The sequence below is a fragment of the Leptonotus elevatus genome, chromosome 17 (genome assembly GCF_054856555.1).
Source record: "Leptonotus elevatus isolate MCC_2025b chromosome 17, RoL_Lele_1.0, whole genome shotgun sequence".
Classification (NCBI taxonomy): domain Eukaryota; kingdom Metazoa; phylum Chordata; class Actinopteri; order Syngnathiformes; family Syngnathidae; genus Leptonotus; species Leptonotus elevatus.
In genome coordinates, this window is record NC_141255.1 from 17,333,441 (window position 1) to 17,352,324 (window position 18,884).

At 40.8% G+C, this 18,884-nt stretch overlaps 1 protein-coding gene across 1 annotated transcript in view; it reads right to left on the reverse strand.

The window, feature by feature from the left end:
- LOC147160235 (copine-8) overlaps positions 1 to 18,123 on the reverse strand; it is a 51,232-nt gene extending 33,109 nt beyond the window's left edge. Inside the window, exons 1-4 of the mRNA XM_086060222.1 lie at positions 17,684 to 18,123; positions 3,038 to 3,078; positions 2,412 to 2,458; positions 1,414 to 1,517 (exon numbers count right to left, since the gene is read on the reverse strand). Of these exons, the coding sequence (XP_085916348.1) occupies positions 1,414 to 1,517; positions 2,412 to 2,458; positions 3,038 to 3,078; positions 17,684 to 17,781 (290 nt within the window). The 5' untranslated portion in view covers positions 17,782 to 18,123. The remainder of the gene's footprint in view (positions 1 to 1,413; positions 1,518 to 2,411; positions 2,459 to 3,037; positions 3,079 to 17,683) is intronic.
- Positions 18,124 to 18,884: the final 761 nt, after the last annotated feature.

Below are 18,884 nucleotides of genomic sequence, written 5' to 3' on the forward strand. Positions count from 1 at the left end.
TGCTCTCAAGGTAATTCACCAAGAATTGACCAATGTATCATTATAGTAGCAAAGCAAAGAGAATTTCACTACGTACAAAACGTATGAGCTCACGTAAAACTTTTTTTCTCCAAAACTGGTGCTAATATTATTATAATAACAATTGTAAAAATTCAATTACAAAACACTCACATTAAAAATGTCTATTAATAGATGAACAAACAACATACATACTGTTGAGAGGTGACAAAAATATGTATGGAATTTAGTCGTCTTTCACGCTTGTTGAATATTCTATCAAAATGCATACAAATCTGAAAGAGATATTTGAGGCAAGTTATTTCAAATGCTTTAAAGGTGTCTACTTTTAAATCAACATCCACCATACTTAGGGACCTGGTTGCTATGGTTACCCTTGTTACACTGAGCATGTAGCCAGAAACATGACACATGGGTAAGTGGGAATACTTAACACGCATACACAATAAAAAAAAAAGGTCTTCCCGCGAGCAACCAAGTGTGACAGCCGAGGTTAGCAGACGGATGTACAGTACGTATATAAACACGGGCCTACAAAAAAATAGACAAGCCCCTGGGACATGTGATTTTAATTCCGTTACATGTTGCTACCTGAATTGCACCAAGGCAAGAAGCGAAGATTGCTCCAATCAATAAAACCTGAACCGCAGATTTGTTGCTGCTCCTCTCCGCTGTGATAATGGGCAACGTAAGGTTGTGGGTGACAAGCACAGCAAAGTACTATCGGATCGATCCTCGTAATCGAAAAGATGGTAGCTGCAAATAACAGTCTTTTGCCACAGAAAATAATCATTACCTTGAGCATTGAGATTATATTTTCAACACTCTTACTGAGCAGACAAAAAAACCAAAAGGCAGATTTTCAATAACCTCTGAGCAAAGTATAACTTACAAATCCAAGTGGGTTTATTTGCTTGTCTCCTTGGATCATAGATTACAATATAATTAGTCTGTGTCTAATAAAATAGACTCGGCCAAATGCTCTCCTAATTCAATGAGGAATTAAATCGGAGAGGGGGGAAAGGAGCACCTGCAGGCAAAGTTTGCTGAATTCATTTCCCAAAGTCACACAGATAGCAGTATATGGCTCATGCAAAGAAAGTACATATGAAAAGCTAAGACGTCGCCATGGAGTTTTGTCTCTATTCATACACAGCCAGACTGATGTAGACATGGAACGTCAGCAATAGCCAAACCCGAGGACACGGGATAAATAAGACAACACCATGATGGTGTCTGCTAAAAGAAAATCAATATTCTTCTTGTACGTTTCTATGAGGCCATACCTGGGGAAATAAGTGAAGATTCCAGCTCGAAAGACTTGAGACTTGATTTAAGTGACAGCCAAGAAATTGGGAGCAAAATACACGCACACACAAAACAGTGCTGACTTACAAGTCAAATCGAAGGTTCTGCCGCTCTTCAAAGAAGTAGTCCAAAATGAATTTGCGCACAAAGTCTGGATTGAGCGTGTTGTCGATCACCTCGGTTCTCCCAAACTGAAAATCAAAGAAAACAGGGGCATATACATACATAATACACCTCAAAACTAGCTACTTCACGCTAATAACAGACTGAGATTAAGTGCTTTTAACAGGCCATTAATGAGAGTGGCAAAGTGACTCGTGCAGAATTTGCAGAGGAAAGTGGCTGCTGAGACGATTATACGAAGTGTTAAAGTCATCAATGCAGAGCAGCTGACAGATCATGTCAATTAGGGTCAGGCAGGTTCTGCTTTGGCATTTAACTTTGCCTATTAACAATGTGTGCAGGCGATGGGACTACTCACAGCCATGAAGAACTGCAAATGATTGTGCTGAGGGATTTACCCTCTCATTTCTATTTAGGAATTTGAATACTTATTGTGGCACAGTTAGCCACATGATATGTCTCACATATTGTGTTGTAAAAACAAAAAACAAAAAAACTGATGCTAAAATGGCCTGTTATTCTGCATTATCACAGCAACTGATGAGAATTTAACATGCAGGGTGGGAGTGGCTTATTTTGTAACATCTGAACACTGATAGGTAACAAAAGCTAAAGAGACAACCCCAAAAAAGAACGACATAAGCATTGCCTGTTGAATTACAGGCAAAACATTTGGCTTTGTTACATTACGTTGTCTGTAGTATTTGTTAACTTTACAACAGAGAAAAAACCCTGCAAGGATTAAGTTGACTTTAATTTGTCCAAAAAAAAATCCGAGGTATGGAATATGTTTGGACCTCTGTTTTTAAAGTGCTTTTGCAAATAGTTTCTGTCTTTTTACAGGCGGCTTCGTCAAGTAAGTTACAAACCAATTTTTGTAAACAGCCTTTTGTCTTGGGTGTAATGACTTGAGTGCATGTGGCCCTTATCCAAAATGCACATAATGCAAGATAAACACCCACCTCTCTCCATTCCTTGTTGCCCATGCCTTGTGTGTAGAGGACGCAAACTGAAAAAGACACACGGGAGGTACACATGACGTGAACATCATCAAAGATTGAATGCGTGTTGACGAGCTACAGATCTCAAAGAATTTTTAAAAACACCAAAGCCTAATAGTGTACATTTCGACACAATGCCGCAATCACACATGCACGTAATTATCCTGTTCAAACGGGGAACAACATCGTTTCAGGGCATTAGGACATTTCCTGGAAGTAATTACCTAAAAGGTAAAAGAATAGCGCTCACTCTTTGATGTCATTTCAGATAAGTGTGTATTTATGCATGAACATATTTGTGACAAAATAGACAAGGAAGGACAGCGTAAAACCATCTTGATTTAAAGTTGCTCTGCTCCCACCACTTCATCTATGTTCCTCCCACTCGCCACCATTATGTTCTCCATTGTCATCCTCGTCCCCCATGCACATCACTGTCGGCGTCATCACCTTGTCATGCATATGATCCCATGTTGGTGCCAATCTGCCGACATGCTATGTACTTGATTGTGTGATGTTTTATGCCTTCTATCCCTGCGCAAGATGGCTTGTTTGCATCTTCACAAAACAAAAGCAGGTGATCTTACTTGGGTCCGATTTGGAGAAAGTGTCTCTGTCCAGCAGGTTTCTGTGGAGATGAAAACAGACGCATTATTCAGTTGTCATTGGCTCGTGCCACGGAGTGGATTTTAACACATAGACTATTTATGCATTCTGCTCACCATGCGCCATTACCATGTTTACGGCACCCCCGTCAAACTCCAATCCGAGGTGTGAGGAATACTTTGTGAGCCACGCTATTGGCAAATATATTAGTTTGTTTGCATTTGCTGGTGAAGTAAGTGGACAAAAGACATTTGCTATCAACGATCCCGGATAGATGCAACGACTCAAATGCCAGGACTAAAAAAACTGGAATTACAAAGCAGGGGAAGACAAGACGGCTCAGTAAAATTAACCGAATGGTATAAATGTGGCATATGAGCTGAAATTGCAATTTCTCATTTGAGAATAGCAAGATGCGTGATGGCGGTGGTACTTCATTTATGGAGAGGGGAAAAAGAAACCTCAAGCATGCTTTTCAGTAGGGTCACTCGATTGTTAATGAGGTTAAATCAGTGCAGCGCGGAATATGCTTTGATGAGAACTGATATCGTCATCTACCGGATATTTCAGATCTCTGCTGTGTTGTATCTGTCAAGGCTCATTGACAAAAGCCCTTTTCAGCTCTCTTTTTCTTCTCCAGACTGTAGTGTGCTGATGCAGGATGGCGAGGTTGAAGCCTATTTACTAATTTGCCAGCTTCTGACATACTATCAGAGACGTAACAGGGTCCAAACGCCATCTGCGTGTAAGCGGCTGCGACCAGAGTGTGAAGTAGCACCCAAGCATGTCCATGCTCCTTTGCGTTGAAAGCACTGGTTGCTATTTTTAAATATGACATCTCTAATTATCTGAATGTGCAAAGCAGCAAGTTCTGCCTGAAAGGCACAAGCAAATCAATATTTTTTATGGATCCAGAAAAGACAAGCCAGATCAGATTCAATCTGAGGTAAGAACAAAATTGAAGTTCTTGGGGTAAACATCGCTTTATAGTCCAATAGCTGCTCATCATCGATTATAGGCATAAAAGCTGGTAAACTCATCAAAACTGATAACAATTTGGTGACAGTTTCCCAATGCAAATTCGGGGGTAACGTTTTAAGGACGAGTTAACATTCACATTCTCCCCTGCAGAGCATATTTAAGGCTCTGCGGTGTACGAGTGGCTGCTGCTTCAAAGTACATCAGACATGGTGGCACAAATGGGCTCCTGGGCTCCCCCTGTCAGTGTGTGTGTGTGTGGGGGGGGGGGGTGCGTGCGTGTGTGTGTGTGTGTGTGTGTGTGTGTGTGTGTGTGTGTGTGTGTGTGTGTGTGTGTGTGTGTGTGTGTGTGTGTGTGTGTGTGTGTGTGCGCGTGTTTGTGTGCGTGGTTGCGTGCGTGCGTGCGTGCGTGCGTGCGTGCGTGCGTGTCACGTTTTCAGGATTTCCACCTCAGAGGATAACCTGAATGATTCATAGCTCTCTCACTCTGTTTTTCTCTCTCATTCCTTCCCTGTTTTTTATCCCAAGGCAGAGGGGGCGGAAAACTAAAAGCTGCAATCCAATTCAGACAGGTCTGCAGGGATAAAAGGTGCCCAACTCAAATAGTTTCAGGAATTTTTTTTGCCATTTCACACAAGTAATTTGGTAGAGTCAGGATATACAATACACAAATTGCTAACTATGGCTGTCTGTTAATCATGGGGGGGACACACTATTGATGATAGTAAGGTGGAAATTTTTTATGTAAATTTGCAGCTTGTTCTACAGCAGTCTATTTATCACATTTTTTCTTGGACAACAAACACCAGCCCGCTTTACAATCATGTTCAAATGTCAAATGTTAAAATATTCTGCATGAATATACGACATTGCCCTTTTCAAGCACTCACTTATACAGTCGGCAAATAAAGAGCAAAACTACAGATGAAGTGCAGCACGACGTCCTTTGATGATTCATTGGACATGAAAAATATAATTTAGGACAGAACAATAGATATGCAGATAACGTTTATTTATTTGCTCGCAATTATGCTGTGGAAAGTCTCATCAGCCAACAAGTAAAAACCTTCTGATTCAGTCATTTCTGGTCTCCCGATTAGGCAGCAAACTGGTTGGATGTGCCGCAGACTGGTTGCACTACTTCCCTTTTGCGCAAGAAAACGTTGATAAGAAGGTAAAGGACTCAAATTCCACCATGAGGACCCAATGACCAAACGTAATAAAGTTGTAAAATTTTAACCTCACTTGGTCTTTAAAGGTTTCACAGAGCCATTTCATTTTACTAAACAGACAAACATTTTGGACTGGACTTTGACATCTGATAGTTTTCCACTTCACGGACCGTGTGTGACTTGATAAGGATCCAGCAAGACAGAACACATTCAAGGAAGGCGCCATGTTAATGATTATGAAATAATGGATAATGACTGGAGACACATGATAACAGCTGGGCAGTTACCATAGCAACTTACTGCCAGCCTTCTGAGGCGTCTTGACCAATGTGCGTGGTTTCTGTATGTGTTTCAGCACATGTTGAGGTCATTTACTGTTTTCCACTCTAATCCATCCGCCCCATCTGTAGGACTGCTCACATTTTTGGATGAATATACACACGCACATAACCTTTTGAGTAGTCGTGCCACTGATGTCGTGTCACCCTCCTCCGGCAAAACCTCCTCCTCTTGAAATACATTTGTCACTGGAAAAGACAGATGACACCAATGGAAGAAGAGAAGTCCAAATTAATAAATCAATAAAATAGCACTATACAGTAACTAGAAAAAGCAGCCAGGTAATTTGCGTTCAAATTATACACCACACTTTCCTCTAGGAGAAAGTATTGGTATTTTGTGCCCTGTCTGCCTTCCTCCGCTCGTTTTACTGCCTCTTGCCATTTCCTGCTCTGATCTCACCTCATGGTGAAAAAGGGATTTTCTCAAAAACAGCCAGAGGCTCTCAATGCTTTTTTCCCCTCCTTTCCCTATTTCTTCAAACTGCCTTCACAGTCACTGCCATTCTGCCTGTAGTTCCTTCTCTCGGTCATCAATTTGACCATGACCTGAAAAAGTAGGGTCTGGGGACTCGGAACTAAATTCTTACACACATTCAGTATGAAGACCACACACACACACACACACCCACACACACACACACTATATACACGGTCTACTGCTTATCCAGTTCAACAGTCATGCTCACCTTGTGTGTATGACTGCAGACAAGCACTTTTTTTCGTCATTCATTTGCCTTTACTTGGACAAATGAGGGGAAATGTCAGATAAATTCCTTTTCTCCCAATGCCAAACCATTTTTTCATAATTCTTGCCTAAAAAAATGCAACGACAACAACAAAAATGGAGCTTGCTGTTCTAGAAGGAACATTTCAAATCTGTTTAATTGAACTTCCTGATCACTTTTTATACTGAAAGTAAAATACAGTACAGTGTTTCCCTCATTGCGCTTTTTTTTAAAGCAATTTACTTACTGTAATGCTTTTAAATAAGTGAAAGGACAGCCACAGTCAACAATAGGCTCACTTGAAGAGAAATCAACGCAGGGCTCCCACTAATAACTACACGCAACAAAGTGGTGAGTAATCATTTGTCAAAATAAGTCTCGTAAGAGTGGACTTGATGCAAAAAAAGTTGGGTACTGCCTTGAATTTTAAGTGTGCTTTTTCTTTTTTACGCATTTCAATGACACGTCTTGGGAACAGTCCATATTCCAGAATTGACAGAGAACCTCTGTGATCTGAATCACAATTGAATCTATTAGTACACCAAGGTTTCAGACTTGGGCTTTGGCTTTTAACGACAGTGACTTACTTACTTTTTGTGTTTAATTGAAGTAAATGTTGGTTAGTCCTGTTATTTATTTGTTTGTTTTAGAGAGTGCCATAACACCTCAATTGAACAGAAGTCATTTGGGGGTCACTGCTAGATATAATTGTGCGTCATCTGCATATTAAGCCATGACCCAAAGGCTGATATTGGCTGATTAAAAGGGGTCCAAGAAATGACCCTTGAGGGACCACATACTGTATGTCATGGCTATTTTGATCAGATTTAAAATTACAATGGTCACAAAATAGGACCAGAACTATTTTAGGACTTTATATTCAGTCCTACCAATATTTCTAACCTGTTCAACATTATATTATTATTATGTACTGTCTCTTACTGTATATTATTTAATATCTACACATCAAAAGCTTACAATTGTTTTTTTTTACAAGCATGTGGGAGGGGTTTTTCATATACAAACATTTCAAAACAGCAGGAAACACCTTAGCTAGCCATACACATTGATCATCTTTCACAATATCAGATCAGCAGAGGTGATAATGGGAGATTTCTGATTAGTGATGAGAGATCCGTTTCTTTGATCTGGTCTATAAAGTCCAAAATTAACAGCTAAGAGCAAATGCCAATGCTCATAAGATAGGTGCTAATATGCTGCATGGGACCTTAGTCCTGAATTTCATTTATTTGCTCCCACAAAAGGAAATACCAACACGGCCACACCTTCATTTGTTGTTGAACGTGTGTTAAAAAATAGTTTCATACTGACAGCGACACTCTAAACACGACACACTATGGATTTGCGCTTCAAGCGCTCTGTATTGCCTCGCAGTTACATTTACAATTTGCTGTGGCTGACTGGCTGTACATTATTACCACCACTATTAGGCGTGAAGTTGCGCATAGCAACAGAGCAGAAATATTCTTGGAGACGCAGTGCAAGAGGGAACCCAAGTGGGCATGCTCCAATGTTCTCAACAGGTCGCCGAGCACACAGCCACAAGTACCTGTCCTTTTTCCTCCCATTACTCGCACCAATTTACCCTCCACCACTTCTTTCGCCTTGCATTTTTTATTGATCTATCCTATTTGATGAGCAACTCACTGGCTACACATACACACACACATGCACACACCCACACACACACACACGTACTGCAGGAGAGCATCAGCAGCTTGTATTTTTTCTCTGCTTCTCCAAGAGGACTGCCCTAATTCTTTCTGACAAGGGTTGGGAGAGCCAAGAGAACATCTCGTTGCGCGCACACACGCACATGTACACACACACACAACTGCATTCCCGTGTGCGACAAACTACACATCCGTCATGTAAGGCGCACATCTGTGCCAGTGGCATTTCACCTTAATTGCCTTTGTCACGCCGCTTTCTGTGCAGTTTAGTCCGACCGGCCTCCATCAGCAAATGTCATGGGCCAAATAGTGTCAGCTGCTTCCCATTTGGGGAAACATTAGAAATAATACAAAAATGATGAGAATGACCTTAGGATCATTTTTACAGCCCTCGATTTTATGTGTAAAGCAGCCATATGGTGTCTGTGTTGTGCGCATTTACTGTATGTTTGGTATGGGTTTCATATCTGAGCGTTACTAAGCTCCTGTGTGGGCATAAATATGATTATTTTGTGTACATTAGGAGCACCGGGGACTTTGACAAGAACCCAAATGTCAGCTTCTACACAGGAGAGGGAGAGAGAGAGAGAGAGAGAGAGAGAGAGAGAGAGAGAGAGAGAGAGAGAGAGAGAGAGAGAGAGACTACGTACATGCTCGACTGTGCAGGCGAAGGTCAGGGGTGACTCCTCATGAAAAAGAGTTAGACGGTTTCCCTGGAGGAATTCAGACAGTTTCTGTGTTATGTGAGAGGGTTGGAGATGACTTCATTCGGCTGATTTCTCTTGCTCGCTTTACTTTTGTAAACAAGGCTGTGGATGTCTAGTTGCATGTGAGGGCATCTTATTGTTAAATGGTCAAAATTTGAGTCAGGCTGTCGAACCGAAAAGCTCTCTAAACAGCTGCTAAATCCTTCATTTGTTAGAAAAAGGGCCATCCCTTTCTCAGGAAACCTGTTGTCTTACCGATTTTTTGTCATGAAATGTAATTCAGATATACAATGTCTATCTATCCTATGGGAGCTAATCTACATCCACGAGAATGAAATGTCACAGCACCACAGTATGACCTGCTGCTCACATGCACTGAAATGTCATCGACGGTATGACTGACAGCAGGATGCGCTTCATAATGGGATGTTTGTGTGTAGGCTTGAAGGCGTTTTACATTGTGCAGAGATTTCAATTTTACACATTTGAGTACACATTTGAACTACAATTGTTTTTGTTTTCAAATAACATTTTTCCAATCACGTGTTAAGCATGTGTCTGCATTAATGCCCATTCTATGGAACTGCTCCTTTGAGCTTCTTTCCACGCTGCGCTTTGAACACCAGTGTGAGTCACAAGTCAACAACTTACCCTTCTTAATATACTTGAAAAACTTGATTACAATTCAAATCTGAAAAAATATTACTGTTGCTGCTAATCCAGTACCTTTAGCATAACATGCCAACCGGGACGACACGTAGACTTTCCAAATCTGTCCTTTCTGTCCGCCACCCACACTCAACTTTTACAGCCATTACAACAATTAAATTCCTTTTTACCATGACGTAACACATTTTTCTGACCTGTCCTTGAACACATCATGAATAGTCGCCGCATGCTGCAGATGATCAATCACAAAGGCAGCAGATGAGACAGACAAATGTCTACTGAAAAAATGCTGCTCAAACCAGAATGATAAACAATAAACATTTCTGTAGGAAAACAGCAATATGAGTCAGGGTCAAAAAACGTTTTGCTACCTACACTTTCAATGTTAGTTTGCTACTTGCTAGCTATTTTTATGCTAGAACTCCTGCTCACTGTTTTGCACATACTCCCCTACCTCTCCACATTTTCCAACTATGTTATAAAATGTTTTTTTGTTCACTGTAATTGGTGTACTTTTAATTATCTGGTGACTCACATTTTATTGATATTTTGTGACAATTTGGCTAGTTTAATGAATGCAAGAGGATCATCGTTTGCTCATACAAATTTACTTGAACAGTTTGTCCCCCCGCCACAACTTCTGAAATGATGGCCATGCCCCTGCATGTTAAAGCCTATTTTGTAAAAGATCAATGAAAAGATATGCGACTGTTTCAAATAGTGACTTTTTTTCTTATTTTCTGGGGAACACGGATGGTAGAATTTGTGTTGGGTGAGGCAGGTGGGTGTCCTTGTCTAAAATAAGACCACATCTGTGTGACTTTGAAAATAAGGCCATTACAAACCTTTACTCACCCATTCCCTCAATGCAGCTTGAACAGTACTAGGAGTAGGGCTTAATGATTTTTTAATTTTTTAATAATCGTGATTATTTTTTCAAGATTCCCTTAATATATTTTTAACAAACACAAGCCATATATTAATCTGAATCTGTGCTAATGTTTTGATAAAGGCTAATGAACTGTACAACGCATGCATTAACATTAAAGGCAGTTAATTTATCTACGTCTATTAGTCGTTCACTGTGACTTGTAGTCTTTTAAGCGTTCACTACTACAACAAAATGCTACCAAACAAGTGTGACCTAAACAGACGTCAGTGTTAAATCAGATTACAACAATAATGCAGTTTTCACGTTACATGAAACAACGATATGTAAACATGTGGACTGCACTTCTCCAGCACTCAACTTGTCCAAACTATATACTGATGACTTGGTATTTTTAATCAGAAGTGCAGCTTGAAGTATAAGTCAAAGAGACACTATTATGTTAGTTGTGTGAAAACATGCCCAGTGCATGTTGTAATTTACACACACACGTGCACACCTTGTGGCTTGTGTGGAAAAGCAGTTGAAGAAAAAGAGCAACAGAAGGTAAGGGGTCGATTGTAATTTCCTCACAGTGCGTAAATCTTTATAGCCTTGAGTCTGAAAGGCAAAACCTGATTAGACAACACTATTTGGACCTGCGAGACGCACAGGAACTCACATGAACACACATCGAGTCAAACCCGTCCAATGCACCAATTCAAGAGATCAATTCACGGCCGCTTTGAAAGGTTTCTTGGATGTGGCTTTGTGTGACTGATTGCTGCTGCCATTGTGTTCTCAGTCAAAACCAAGCCAGCTCCCTGCTGCTAAGAAGCACACGTAAACAGACGTAGAAAATTTGGCCACGTCGTCGCCACCCACAACCGCACGCATCCTTTTGTACGCTTAGCTGGCAACGAACGCAGCTCTCAGCGGGCGACCCCGACGTGGCCTCCGAGTGATGCTTTCCGGTATTGTTTTCAGACGACCATTATTGGAGCTCTTGGAGGGCTAAAAAGGTCAATGCAATGCAAGTGATGACAGTGTTTCTCACAGATTTGAAATCTACTTGGGTGTGTGGAGTACCCCCCACCCCTCCAGATTTTTTTTTTACCATTTTGCACATTCTAGTGAATTTTCAGAGTAAAAAATGTTGTAGTAACATTACTCAGTGACTCCATATTTTTTGCACTTATTTTATACAAAAATAATAATAAAAAATAAAATAAGGCTGTCATATCGGATTATAAGTGAAGCCCAGTTTTAATGACCAGTTGGTGTTCCTTTGTTAATCCTCCCGGGATGATGGCAAGCCCCAACTTTGTTTTCTTGCTTTTCCCCCTTCCGAACCATGGATTCATTGATGTGCCTCGTAAGCATGTCTCTTAGCTGATGCCATTTTACGGAGTTTCTTAGCCAAACCGACCGGCAGTATTTTGTTATCCGTTTCTGCTCGGTCTCGGCCGGTGTCTCCGCGGATAGAGCCCGGCGGCTGCACGTCGCCAAAAAGGTGGGGTCGAAACTAAGGATGCACCGAAATGAAATTTTTTGTCCGAAACCGATAATCGAAAATGAGAAACGCTTGGCCGAAAACCAAAACGCCGAAAATAATATAATGGCCGGGGTCGACGGCTCCCCTCTTTGGTGGAGGTTTTCATGCATGCCAGATCCACCACACCAGCATCTACCGACATTCAAACACAATCTGCTTCTTCCTCTGGTCGTTGAATCGGTGGAGTGTGATGTCTGTGGATCTCACTCTGATTCATCTAGCCTTCCTTTCTTTCCTCAGTCTTTCCTTTGGTCTCTTGAGGTCTCCCTAATTGGTTGGAATTTTGATGTTTCTGGGGTTGGTGAAAGATTCTGGTTGGTAACCCAGTGGGTAGTAGGTAATGTCTGGTCGGTGCTGGATTTCACTTTTCTTTCTTTTCTTTGATCCTTACTCGGGTCTCCTGACAACTTCACGATGAGCAAGATCCTGAAGTATTCGGTTTAGGTGAACGTTATGGGATTTTTAATAGGTTTTAGGTGAATTAATGAGCACACACTCAACCGCACGCACATATGCACACGCACACACGCACACGCACATACTCACGCACATACAAAAAAAAGAGAGAGAACAATGATGATGACATGTCGAAACCGAATGAACAATACTGAGCTCTCTCAGAGAAGAAAAAAGAAAAAAGAAAGAAACGCGCGTTGGCACAAAAAAATTTGCCCCAAGCGTTGTCTTGAAGGAAAACGTCTCAGGAACTCGGTGCACACATAAGAATATATTAAGACTTTTAAGTGTGCCTTATAGTCTTGAAAATACGGTAAATTTTCTAGAAAACTTCTTGGGCGGCGGTCAGTTTACTTGTGGGGCTTACTCTTGCATGTTGTAAAGGTATGGTCAAGGTATGAAAAGATTCCAGTTGTTTAGCAAGGGAATCGTCTGTAATATCTATAATACCAACTCCACTGGGGCCACATTAAAGGGGAATTTGATCAGTTCAAGCAAAGACCAGGATATGGCTATGGTTATTTGACCGTTATTCAACCCAACCCTTTGTCGATTCCAATCAAATCAGTCAACAAGGGTAAATCCTACTCCTCGACAGGTCATACCAGAAAGCTGAATGCAAATGATTGCCACAAACAAAATATCTTCAGTTGTGACAAAACAAAAAGCTGCTTCACTTCCAACCAACACAATAAGAGTCAGATGCAGCAGGTGAAAAGCCTTCAGAGAGTACTTAGGCACAAAACACTGTTTGCACAAAGCAGATGACGGTACTGCCAATCCACTCAGCAAACATCAGCCAGCATTGATCTGGTGTCATGTTGCCAGGTGTCACGAGACATTTTGTTAACGACTCAAAACAAATGGACTACGATGGATTCCAGTCCATAATGTGAATCAAATGCTTTATGTTCATATTTAACCTTCTTATTGAATCTGAATCCGCTGTCATAAAATCTGGCCTTCCGTGATCTACATTTGTACAACCTACTTTTGATCCTTTTCTTGGCTGCAGCCCAATAACCTGACGTGTCTTCCCCTTGTCTGCTTCTATTCAGCCAGCACTCTGTTAGCACGTTTTTAATTATGTCGATGAGAGTTTAAATTGTCAATCCACAGCAAAATCTTCTGGAAACCCAAGACGTGTCTAGCGCTGGCCCACTTTTGTAGACAATCCACTTGCCACTTGTCCTAGCCTTCGGGACGATAACAAATGTGTAAAAATAAGTCCAATGCTGACATTTAAAAGCTGGCTTCAAATCACTAAAAAACAATGACATTAGTTACATTTTGAAACCAGACAAGATGGCTAACATAACAATGTCAGCCTCAAAACTCAAATTCACAAATGTCAAAATATTTCATGGATACTTGCAATGCAAACAATATAATGTGGCAACAGCAACTACAGGGAAGAGCAGGCTTGCTCTCCGGCTTTTTTAACTCGTACTTTTTCTCTGTACCAGAGAGATAATCTGAGAACCTGCGTGTTATTATTGTCAACAGCTACAAAGTTTGCTGACAGTGCTAAGCCCGTGGCACCAAAGTCAGAGAGAGATGCAGCAGAAGAGGGGAGGCTGACAGAAAAACATTTTTTCAGCGGTGTGAAAGAAAAGGAAAACTGTCAAGACGCGAACCAAACAAAGTCCCATATTGTATCTCTCTTTTTAGAAGTTGATGAATGATGCAACAGCAGCCACTGGATTTACATTTTCGCTTGGGGAAAACAAATCAAGATTCTTCATAATGTTGTTATCCTATTGAGCTGATAATCTGATAAGGACAATGGGCAAGTCTGTAACATTTATATGATGATTTATATGACGGCATGATACCCGTAAACCATTTAATTACAGCACACACGTAAGCTTTAAAATTAATTTTGAGCCCTGCAGGCGGGCCAGCTATTTAATTTATGAGAAACCCTGCTTTTGTGTGTACGAATGTGAGTGCGGTCGAGCCGATGAATGTGATGGAATATTTGTACTTGAGGCTGTTCTCCACAACAGTCCCTCGGCCCCATAAAGCAGACAATAACTCCTCCTCAAGAGTAATTTAATCTTCATTTTATCAGTGACGAATGGCTTCTCTCTATCTGTTCATGGCCCTTCTGAGCAACTACAATTTCTTATCATAGGCATGTGCTATTTTCTTGAAGTCTCCACTTCCACATCCTAAACAGTACAATTTAGTTGAGTTGGTTACTCCAGTTCTGACTTTCTTCAGCCTTCAATCATAGTGCCAGTTGCAAAGGGTTGAAGCGAAAATATTGTTTGAAATCAGGGCCATTGCCAGTTCTGGCAGGGCCAACACACCGTGGGCCACCACCCCAAAAAAGACGGACCCTGAAGTGGCAAACAGTATGTAGCCAGATCATAAATGCGCCTGGTGAGTGACGTGGGAGTCAGCGAATGCTAGCGTAGAGTTGGCTGTTGTGCACTCAGTTTAGCAGCTGGTTGTTAACTGGCTAACTTTTAGCTTAAACACCTGCGGGGCATTTGTTGTGGCCATATAAATATCCTTAGTACATGTTTACTGTCTTAACATTTGTTCATTAAAGCTACATGTGGGGGTATTACAACGCACTCTGACTAGCGATGGCAGGCTACATTAAATTAGCACATTTTTGTAGAATCGCTGTTTTGTGAGCCAATTCTGCTTTGCAGTAGACACATTACACTTAATTTACTTTTTCAAGGGTTAGATTAACTTTTACTTTTTTTCGGAATTGAATGATTCAAATGATTGGATTAAGTGTTTCTGTCCAATGCAAACAAATAAGACAAAATGCTTACAGTGCACCAGTAATATCAACTCGTGTTTTCTTTATCGAATTTATTGGCGGATCACACTGCTACGATCTAACACCATATATCAAATTATTGTTCCAAACAATAACACGGCGATCTGACTTAAGTGTACAACTTGGTGGAAACAGGTCTCACATATCCGTGCAGTTTAAGTCAATTGATTTGAGATGGTGCCCCTTATCAGGCATCGATCAGAATAACTGCCAGCTCACTGCTGGCTCGTCAGAATCAGAAACATTAACGAAATGCGCCTTAGTTGGAGTGCTCAATATTCCCGCAGCAGCCTTACTCTTGCACTCTTGACCAGTCATTCTGTCCATTAATTCTGAATATCAAATCAATGACTGGAAGTCAAGAGATGATTCATGTCGCGTCACACTTCTCTCAAAACGGGTGGAAACATTTTAAGAGCAGCATCTCTTGGAACTTGATTTGCATGGGAAAGTCCCTTGCGGCAATATTTTGCACAAATTTCACACATTTGTGAAAGACAGATATGATAATATGTGCCACATTATTATCCCCATTATATTAATGTCTTTCGTCTCTATACTGCACAAGATATACCCTACCCTCCCTCCCTTTCGTCAGCTCAAACACAATAACCTGAAAACCTGCGTAACCATGGAGACATTGTACACTGGCTGGTGTGATGAAAAAAGACACAGCATTGTAGAGGCGCGCGCTCACGAGCGAAGGCATTTCAACTCTGCCTCAGGTCGGAGGTGGGTGGATGGCTACCAAAACAAACGCCCCCCCACCCACCACGTCGCACTCCCAAAGGGGCTGAGGAGCCAGGTGACTCAGACATGAGAAAACACTGTCATAACACGTTCATATACTCTGTTGGAATATAACATGATCTATAAAAAAGCGTGGAAAAATAAGCCTGGACAGACATGCAGCTATTATCCATCCATGTTCTATAGAGCTTGTTCTCATTAAGGTTATGGACGAAATGAGCTCAACTATCCCATCTGACCAACAAACAAACATCAACAGTTGTAGAAAAGTTCAAGTATTCAGTCAACCAAGCAGGAAGGGGAAGCTGGAAAAATAGTGGGCGAAAATCCACACAAGCACAGGTAGAAAAGATTCAATCAGTCTCCCTCCAGACATTTTCTAACCAATAGTCCACCTTGCCTCCAAATTAAGCATCATTAGTTGTAAAAGAGGTCACAGAGGTTAAGACCAGTAAAATGTGCCCTCGTTTTACTTTATAGGAGTAACTAATTAATTGGGTTTCCATTTGTGAGCCTTCTGGAAAAATTTGGCAAATATCAGTGGTTTATCTATTTGCATACATAGTGCCTATTGCTCAAACAAGTCATGAGAAATCCAAGGCAGCACAGTGGCCACACACACTTGAGGTTTGAATCTCAAAAGTATGTTGTACTTTCACATTCCAAAAACATGTGTGTTGGCTTAACTGAAGACTACAATTGGTCATTGCTGTGAATAAGTGTGTGAACAGCTCTTTGTCTGGATACTCTGGTGCCAATTTACACCACTTTGCATTAAAATGTATGGCATGGCAACATCACAGTGCATCAAAAGTGAAACAATGGGGTTGTGTGGATCGAAGAAGTTACTATACAACTTACTAAGAAATACTTCTCCATCTTGTGATCACCCTCAAAAATCCTGATCATGTCAAGTCGAATAGTAACAGGCAGAACAAGTAAGATTATTATTAAATGGCAGAAGGTACAATTAACATGCACCATTCATAGAACAGAATGCAGTAGTACCTCGACTTCCGAGTGACCTGACTTAGGACTTTTGAGACACAGAGTCGCCGTTTGTAAGATTTTTTTCCCTCGGCTTTTTCCCACTGGGAGAGTCCCAGTTCCACTCTCACAGTATGCAAGGCAAATGTAAACAACAAAGATGGCTGATTCTGATAAATTGCTTGTTGTTCTGGTTAAAGCAGTCATTCCAAATCATGTTGTGTCACGTGACCATGTGTCTTGTATTTACATTTTCTTCAAACGCTTTGAGGCCGGAACTGACACAATCCGAGTGCAAACGGGATAAATCAGATTTCCCACTTTATTCAAATGCAGCATTTTACTCAGTGACAGGATGCGCTCCACTCATTGAAATGGATCGTTGTCATTTGATTTGTAAGGATTATTTTTATTTCAAAATGTGATCAAATTTAATTTATTTTTATATTACAGCATTTGCTTTAATTTTCAACTTTCAATTGGAAAATAAAATTTATGATAAGGAGTTGTTGTTTTTTTTGGTATACCGAGCACAGGTGTCAAAGTCCGGTCCTTGAAGGCCGGAGTCCTGCATGATTTTTAGGTTTCCCTCGTCCAACACACCTGATTCAATGAACAGGATCGTTATTATCAATCATTCACGCGCTGCTGATTCATTGACTTGTTGACCTTTTTATTTTTGGTTTATAAGACTGTCATACTTGTTTATGACGTCAGGGCGTAATCAAAACTTAGTTATAACAAACCTTGTGATAAAACAGAATAAACTTTCAAAACAGATGAACGAGGTAGAAGGACACAAAAAGTGTTAAACAGAAAGCAGCTGAAAACCGACGGCATTGACCTAACGCGTTTAAGTAGCGTAGAAAGGAGCTAGAACCGAGATTGTGTTGATAGGTTACAACAAACAAAAATCTCCTACCTGCATGACACCGTGATTTCAACTTTGGTGGCGGGAATCGACGCGTTGAGCGGGTCGAAGTCGCCTATAGAAGCCATGCTCAAAAAGCTGTTGTTCATCGTGTCAGCAAAACAAAAACAAAAAAACAACAAAAAGGTTTTACACCACTTTCCTATCCTTGTGTTGTGGTCCGGCCGGTTTTCCTCCCCTGTGCGGAAGTCGGCGAATAAAATGAGCGACGCCGTGGAATGCGTGCCTTCCCAGCGCTAAGTGAAGCCAAACTGCTGCTGGAGTGCTGCTGGAAGACAGCGAGAGACAGGCTGGGAGTTGGGATGTCAGTCCGCGCAACACTCTTGGGCACTTCATCGACTGCAGTACTTTTACTCACTCGACCACTTGTTGTTGTTGTTGTTTTTAAATACAAAACGCGCATATCGACATATAATAAGTGTAGTGCAGTGTCTCTGCTGTACAAACATTTCGAGGTTACGAACGGCGCGCAAGGAAATTAGGAACTACTCGACGCAGCGGCGGAAGCATACGTCGTCACGCGGCCAAGAAGGCATATATGCTTCCATACATTGCTTTTCTAATTGTTTTATATTCATAGCATTAGAAGTTTTCCTTCCAATATAGAACAATATTTGGGTTATTCCAGAAAGTTGGAGGACATTTTCTGTCCTCCCATAAAATGTCAAATATAAACAAAATGAAAAGTGCACTGGGCTTGTGTATTATTATCCTTCCGGAGACAAAATATAACCGTAGTAATTCCTAAATATTATTTAACATGAAATAACACATGAGCACCCCTATGTTTTTTTCTCTTTTTCCTCACTCTTGATGATAAGAGACAAAATACGTTTTTAATCAGCTTTGGTATGATTTTGTTGATGTCTTCCTTGCAATTGTTAAAACAATTTATTTTATCAGGTAATAGTAATATATATTCCCAATCCTATATCCCCATTATCAGAAGAAAAAAAAAAGTTTGTTCTTGACAAGTCAACTAACACAGCTAGCATGTACAGGAGGTTGAGAAGGAGGGGTAGTTGCTATCATCATGAAAGAGCAACGCTGTTTTCTATTGAATCGATCTCAACAAGAAGCAGTGCACCAATCAGACACTTGTCCTGCCATGCTAATTTCTTATTAGGTGGATAGTAGAAGTATTAATAGTGTTTGTTTAGACACCAATTACCCATTCTGCCCTCCGTTGTTT